General features: G+C 55.8%; 1 protein-coding gene across 1 annotated transcript in view; it reads left to right on the forward strand.

The window, feature by feature from the left end:
• Stk10 (serine/threonine kinase 10) overlaps window positions 1-7,593 on the forward strand; it is a 55,570-nt gene that overhangs the window by 6,442 nt on the left and 41,535 nt on the right. Inside the window, exon 3 of the mRNA XM_013028611.1 lies at window positions 6,461-6,704. Coding sequence (XP_012884065.1) covers window positions 6,461-6,704 — 244 coding nt within the window. The remainder of the gene's footprint in view (window positions 1-6,460; window positions 6,705-7,593) is intronic.

The following is a 7,593-nucleotide window of genomic DNA, read 5'->3' on the forward strand; positions in this document are numbered from 1 at the left end:
CCCCCCCCCCCAGTCTTCCTGCACAGGTTCCTCCTCAGGCCGCCCCTCCCTGTGCTGACAGCTCCTCCACAGCGCTTGCCACCGAGGGGTCTCTTTGTGCACCTTCTTGTTTGTCTTCTGCCCTCCAGGCCCAGGGAGGAGTCACTTCTCATGGGCCGTGGGCAGGTGATGGTGGCCGGTGGTAGGTAGTAGAGGGCTTGGCCATTCCCAGCACACGTGCCCCTGGCCCCCAGCATGGGGCTCAGTCAGTATCTGCTGTGAAGGAGGGGGCGGGTGCGTGAGTGCGGTATTGACACGGTACTCTGTGCCCCACCCACATTCTGCGCTAACCTAAGGATTCATTGAAGAAGAAAAAGGAAATGGCCCCTCAGTGTGCGCAGCTCTTCTTACTTAGCTGAAGACTGGGGAAGCCGGGGCTCTTGCTAGAGCCCACACCGTCCTGTGCCCCTTCCCACATGAGCTCAGCCACTGCTCCCGGCCGCCGCCCAGGAAGGACTGTCATTGTGTGAAGCGGCCATGACAGACAAGGTCACTTTCCACTGGTCCCCCAGAAGCCTTCAGCCTAGAGATTGCCAGTCATCCGAGGGAAAGAGGTGTGTCAACAGGGAAAGGCAGTTACCTCTAAGAGCCTGAGTGGCTTGGACGTTTTTCTTCGTGCCATTCTATTTTTTAAGGTGGTCTTTTATGAGTGAGCATTGTTTTTGGAACAACAAAAAGCAGCATGGAAAATGCTGTTCATCCAGAAAAGCAGTGGGTGGAGCAGTGGCCAGGGGCCTGCGCGGGTCGTGCTGCCTGGAGGGGCTCCCCTGCCCGCTGCTCTGCACACACCCTCCCCTCTCTCCTGCCCTCCGCCTTCCTTGGGTAGGCAGAGCCCATGGTTACCTTTCTGCCTCCTTTGTCCTGTTGTCCCAGGGTTGGATTCCTCATGACTTCCTTAGAGAGCTCCCACGAGCTTGGCCAAGCTGGACAGGTTGCTGAGTTTTCAGCCAAGACTACGATGTGGTACCCTCAGGGCCTCTTCTGTTTGGGTTTGGCCCTCCAAGCACAGAAGGACTTTTGAGGCTTAGTGATTCTTGGCCATGCCCAAGTGGCTCTCCCTGCGGGGAGAGCATTGAGCACACGCTTTAGAAGTCCCTCACTCTCCTGCTCTTGTGCTTCATAATCTTAGCCTTCCTGGAGTGCTCTGAAACTGGGCTGTGGAGTTCTGCTGAGCGGAAACTGGGCAGAGCGATGGTGGAGGGGCCGTGGGCCTGCTCCACTTGGCGGAGCACCCTCCCGACCCAGCCCAGGGCTTGCGGTCCTCCGAGGTAAAGAAGTGCCATTTTGCAACACAAGAGTGGCTGGAGAGTCAGAAATCTAAACATGCAGAGGAGAAAGGGGAGCCTCAGCATTCTCTCTTGTTTTCTCTTACGCGGAGCACATCACTCTCTCTGCCGGGGTTACAGACTCCCTCTTCTTCCTTTTCTCTCTCTGCCTCTTTCTGTTCCTGCCTCCCCTCCTCCTTCCAATCCCAGTCACCTACCAGTCTGGCTGTCCAGTTCCACCTCCTGTCTGTCTGATCGTCTTGTCTCCCCTAGCCCTCATGCTCATATTTGACTTTGGGGCGCTCTCACCTCCGGGAGAGGCCTCTCTTCCTAGGGAGGACAAGGGGCAGAACTTACTGCAGGGATAACAGCTTCAGTGTCTGCTCTGCCCCATACGTGGTTATTCTGCACTTGAAACGTGGGGAATGTGACGGGCGAACCAAACGTTTCCCTCCGTGTCTTTTCTGTTTAAATTGGCTGGTGGCTGCCACACAGGACAGCGCAGTGGTTCTGGGGTGAGCAGACTGCTTCTGCACCCTTCCGTGGGGTCCCCATTGTGATGACCACCGTGTCGGCTGGGCCCTGTCCACCCGCTCTAGGCCCGGCTGGGCCCTGTCCGCCCGCTCTGGGCCCGGCTGGGCCCTGTCCACAGCGGCTTGGTGCTCCCTGCTCTGACCCCACCACAACGTCACTGCCCTGCTTGGTCATTTGCAACGGTGACTTAACAACTACTTCTTCTCATCCTTGCATTTTGTTATCTAACGTTTTAAACTATTGTTTAGTATCCCAGTAAACATTTAGGATATTTGCACCTTGTTTTCTGATGTACAGTAGGCTGATGGAAACATACTCTAGTACATTTGCTGTTGTTTTTTAATGTTTCTTGGCCTCAAATATCCAGAGATGATGGATAGTAGGCTTAAATCTGTTAATAGCTGGGTGCTTTGACACACATCTGTAATCTCAGCACTTGGGAGACCTGGGCAGGAGGATCTTGAGTTCAGGATGCAGTTGAACTGCATAGGGTTCCATTCTCAAAGACCCAAACCAAACCACACCAAAGTAAAGTCATTACCAAATGCTGCTTTTAGAAGATAGGAGCTATTTCATATTCTAGTCTGTGAAGAGCTTACCTGTTGTGCCCCGGGGCAGAGCATGTGCAGGCGTTGTCGTGATTGTCTGGCTTTGCTGATCTGTTACATGTGAAGTGGCCCTCCCCACCTTCAGCAGGATTCTCTGCGGTTTCTGCTGGCCTGTGTGTGGCCTCTGCACGGCCCCCAGGGCCCGATCACACGTTGGGGGCCTTGGCAGTGTCAGGGTGTCCTTTGTTGGCCTGCTCTCTGTGGGAGCCTTGAGACTGGAAATTCATTTGCTTTTTGGTGGCATGTGGTAGGAACCCCAGGGGGGTTTGTTGGCTTATGGAACCGTCTAAGGGAAGCTTCCTTCAGGAGCAGCCAGTCCGGGCACCCTACAGAGTTGTTAGCTCTCTTCTCTCTCCACCCTTTGTGGGCCCTGCTTCTTTCTCTGGCAGGCTTTCTGAAAGAATGGCGACAGGACCCTCTGATCAGCCTAGCAACCCAGTTCTACCAGCTTAGCCACCCTAGAGAAAGAAGCTGTTTCTCTACTATCTAGCAAGCATACAAAAAAATCAGAAACAGAAACCCTCCCAGGTCTCTGCGGTTGTCCGGACGCCTTGGTTCAGTGACTGACAGGGCGGGTGAGTCTGTACCTGGGCCTGGGTGAGGCCATGGTACCCCTCCTGAGCCCCTGGGACACAGAAGAGGGGAGGTTCTTTAGGAAAACTGCAGTTTTGAATCCAAAAAGAGGAATGGGAATGGGTGCCCCAGGATTCTGTTCCAGGCAGCTCCTAGGGCTCCCAGGCCGGATGCGGGTTCTGGTGGGGTCAGCGCGAGGCTTGGCCAAGGGCGCTTCCCACGCCTCTCAGGCGGGCAGAGTGGACTCGGTGTCTGCACCTCAGAATGGGGGCTGCGGTTCGGAGTTGGGGGTAGCAGCTAAAGTTCTCTAGTTCTTGAGCCTGGCATGTCAGCTATTTCCTGTGAGGACAGGAGGACACAGTGGTCAGCTGACAGCCAGAAGAGGAGGCCTGGGCCTGTCCCCATGGTACGGTGGTGCCACTGGTTTTCAGGGAGCCCCCAGTCCCTGAGTGGGCTGGCTGGGCCCTGGGGTGGGGCCGGGAGCTAGGCTGGGGAGGGTCCCCTCTGCTGGAGACTGAGCCCCAGCCCCACCTCCTCTAGGCCAGGCCCCAGCCTGCACAAGGGGATGATTGTCCCCACGGGGTGCCTGGGCCAGAAAACACTGTGGACACTGTGTCTGCTGTCGAGGGTGTGGGCCGAGGCGTGAGTCACGGCCGGCTGGCAGGGAGGGCTGGGCCAGGAGCCCCTTACCCTTGTCGGGACCCTGACCCTGCCTTGGCCAGTGGGAGGGAGAGGCCAGCAGCCACAGACAGCCCCTTGTCTGTGATGTGAGGCCTTGCCCGTTCACTCCCACGCCCTCCCCCAAACTCACTCCCTAGGACCCCTGCCCCCTCCTCCAGTCCCAACCCTCTGGCCACACAGAGGGAACGTGAGGTCAGACGGGACTTTTGCAGCAGTTACAGACACCTCTGGTGAAATCCGGTGCAAAGGATTTGAAACTGCATGGGCTCCTAGCTCTGTTCTTTACCTGCCTTAAGACTGAGCAGATGACTTCACCTCTGAACGCCTGTGTTTTCTTCCCCCTCACTCTGGGGCTCAAGAACTCCTCTGGCTTCGGCCTCCCAAGTAGCTGGAACTACAGGTGCAGTTTTCCTAGATACAAAATATCCGAAAATGGATGGGGTTGGACTGTGCTCCCAGCCAGCCTGGCCTCTTTCTTTTCCAGTCCCTCTGGGGAAACATCTGTCTTGTAGCCAGCATGGTGGTTTTAGCCATTGTTCTAAACGTTAGTTCATTGGTAGACTTGGTCATGTGCTTATTCTTGAGCTAGTCACTGTGCCCTGAGGAAAGGCAGTCTTCTGATTGGCCGCCCAGTCAGCATCACCTACCCACCATTGGCTGTGAGGTGTTTGCTCCCTTGCAGTGGGAGGTGGAGTGAGCAGGTTGAAGAAAAGTCAGGGGAGGAGAATTGTGTTAGGGGAAGGCAGTGGGACCCATAGCAAATTCTCCTAAGTGAAGGCTGTCTTGTTCTCTAGGAGAATGTCCTTCTCTTAATTTGGGCTCAGTTAACACCAGTTGGGTGGCGCAGTACTTCCAAGCCTTAGAGTGTTGTCTGGGAAATGGGAGAATGTGACTAATGTCAGTGCTAAAGGCCTGTGTAGTCTCCACACTCCACAGCTGCCTAGCTTTGTGTCAGTAGAGGGACTGATCTTGGCCGAGGTTATGGGTTATCTTTAGTAGAGGGGTCGGCGCTGACCGAGGTTATGGTTTATCTTCAGCAGGGTGGTTAATCCTGGTTGAGATTATGGTTTATATTCAGCAGAGAGTTAATCCTGGCTGAGGTTATGGTTTATCTTCGGCACAGGGTTGATCCTGGCTGAAGTTATGGTTTATCTTCAGCACAGGGTTGATTCTGGCTGAGGTTATGGTTTATCTTCAGCACAGGGTTGATCCTGGCTGAGGTTATGGTTTATCTTCAGCAGAGGGGTTAATCCTGGCTGAGGTTATGGTTTATCTTCAGCACAGGGTTGATCCTGGCTGAGGTTATGGTTTATCTTCAGCACAGGGTTGATCCTGGCTGAGGTTATGGTTTATCTTCAGCAGAGGGGTTGATCCTGGCTGAGGTTATGGTTTATCTTCAGCACAGGGTTGATCCTGGCTGAGGTTATGGTTTATCTTCAGCACAGGGTTGATCCTGGCTGAGGTTATGGTTTATCTTCAGCACAGGGTTGATCCTGGCTGAGGTTATGGTTTATCTTCTGCACAGGGGTTGGTTGGGGTCCATCCGTGTGGGTCATTCTACTGCTCCTGCTTGGGAGCACAGAGCGGTGGCAGCCGTCCGCATTTCCCGGAGGCCAGCATAGGGTGTGGCCTCTGGGCCTGGAAGGAGGCAGTGAAGATGCCATGGTGGTGCCCAGTAACCCGGTCAGCCAGGTCCCTGGGCTTGGACAGGACTCTGACCTCAGGGTGCTCGGGGGGCAGGCACCAGCCCCGCAGGCCTCAGGCTCCCCGGAGCTCCTGGGGGCTGGGTGGGTTCGCTTGTGGGAGTGCTAGGTTAGGTCTCTTTCCTTCTTCTGCTTGAGTTCTGGGAGCATGCGCTGTGTTCATCACGCTAGCCTTTTGTAAGTGTACAGTTCCACGGCATCCCAGAAGCTCACCGGCTGTAAGCTGTCTGTACCACTGATATTCCCGACTTTATTATCTCCCAGCCAAGCTCTACTCACTCCTCCCCACCCCCGTAACCTTTGTTTGAGTTTCTGTCTCTGAGTTTGACTCATACAGACTTTGGCCTTTGTACCTGTCATATTCACTAGTATGGTGTTTTCAAGGTTTGTTCCTGCCTCATCGTGCATCGAACGCCATCCCTTTTAATGGATGAATCATACCCCTGTAGCTGGCTGTCAGGTTTTGTTGATTCCTTACCTGAGCTTCGGTGGGTCCACATCTGGCTCCTGTGAGGGGGCTGCCTCCCCTGACTGAGGACCAGCCCCCTGGGGCCGGGGCTCTTCCGTGGTGGCTGCACCTTCTCACAGTGCTCAGGATCCCAAGTGCTGCACCCTCACTGTCCACGCTGGTTATGTTCTGTCCTTGCTTCTAGCTTAATAGGTGCAAAGGTTTTCGTTCTGTTTTTATCAAAATGAGAGAGAGACAGAGACACAGAGAGAGAGAGACAGAGAGAGAGGAGAGGGAGAGGGAGAGAGAGGAAGAGGGAGAAGAGAGGGAGAGGGAGAGAGAGGCACAGACATTTGGCCAGTAAGCAATGTCACTGTAATTTACTTATTTAGGACTGGTTTCATTCTCTCTTTCCCCCGCCTCTCTCAGTTACCCCAGCCCTTCTTTCTGTGTGAAATGATTCATGAACCATGCCTGTTCAACCTTCTCATGTTGGTATTTGCAGAGCTAGCCCTTCTTGTGCTTACGAAGCACGGAGGTCGCGTCTTGCATGCACCGTGGGGCTGACAGGCCCTTGCCCTGTTCTGCTTGCACTTTGTTCCCACGCAGAGCCAGCCTCAGTTTCCCACTCAGGAGTGGTCTCCGGGGATCTGGTGCCTTGTTGACCTTCTGTGTCTCCACCTTACAGGCCAAGAACAAGGAGACGGGAGACTTGGCCGCAGCCAAGGTCATTGAGACCAAGAGTGAGGAGGAGCTGGAGGACTACATTGTGGAGATTGAGATCCTCGCCACCTGCGACCACCCCTACATCGTGAAGCTCCTGGGGGCTTACTACTACAACGGGGAGCTGTGGGTAAGGCGCGGCGCGGCTCCGTCTGCGGCTCGTGTTTGCCTGAGGGTGAGGGCTGGGCAGGGCGAGGTGCGGAGGGCAGCTGAGCACTCCCTGCCCCTGCAGAGGCTCTCCTGCCTGGCCCTGAAACCTCCTGCAGCTGATCATCAGCCAGATAAACCTGCACTTGTGTGTCACAAGTCTATGTCTCAGTTCCAGGCTCTGTCACATTGGGATAATAATACGGAATGAGTATCCTGAACCTGGAAATCAGAAATCCGAAGATTCCCAAAATTAGAAAACTCTTCAAAAAGTTTCCAGTTTCAGATCTTCCCGTTAGGGTTGCTTACCTTGTATAGAGGATGCCAGACACTCCAAAGCCGGAACACTTCTGGTCCTAAGTGTTTTGGAGAAAGGATTCTCAGCCTGTAGCAAGTAGCACAGGAGAGGGCGATGGGATTGAAGGAGTGAATTCCCAGGAGGACAGGAGCCGAGAGGGGAGCCGGCCCGGAGGCCAGCACTGCTGCAGGGAAAGGTGCAGCCCCCCCCCCCGGCCCGGAGGCCAGGCACTGCTGCAGTGAAAGGCGCAGCCCCCCGGCCCGGAGGCCAGCACTGCTGCAGGGAAAGGGCAGCCCCCCCCCCCGGCCCGGAGGCCAGGCACTGCTGCAGTGAAAGGCGCAGCCCCCCGGCCCGGAGGCCAGCACTGCTGCAGGGAAAGGCGCAGCCCCCCCAGCCCGGCCCAGAGGCCAGCACTGCTGCAGGGAAAGGCGCAGCCCCCCGGCCCGGAGACCAGCACTGCTGCAGGGAAAGGCGCAGCCCCCCGGCCCGGAGGCCAGCACTGCTGCAGGGAAAGGCGCAGCCCCCCGGCCCGGAGGCCAGCACTGCTGCAGGGAAAGGTGCAGCCCCCCCCCCC

Source organism: Dipodomys ordii, unplaced genomic scaffold, assembly GCF_000151885.1.
Source record: "Dipodomys ordii isolate 6190 unplaced genomic scaffold, Dord_2.0 Scaffold112, whole genome shotgun sequence".
NCBI lineage: Eukaryota > Metazoa > Chordata > Mammalia > Rodentia > Heteromyidae > Dipodomys > Dipodomys ordii.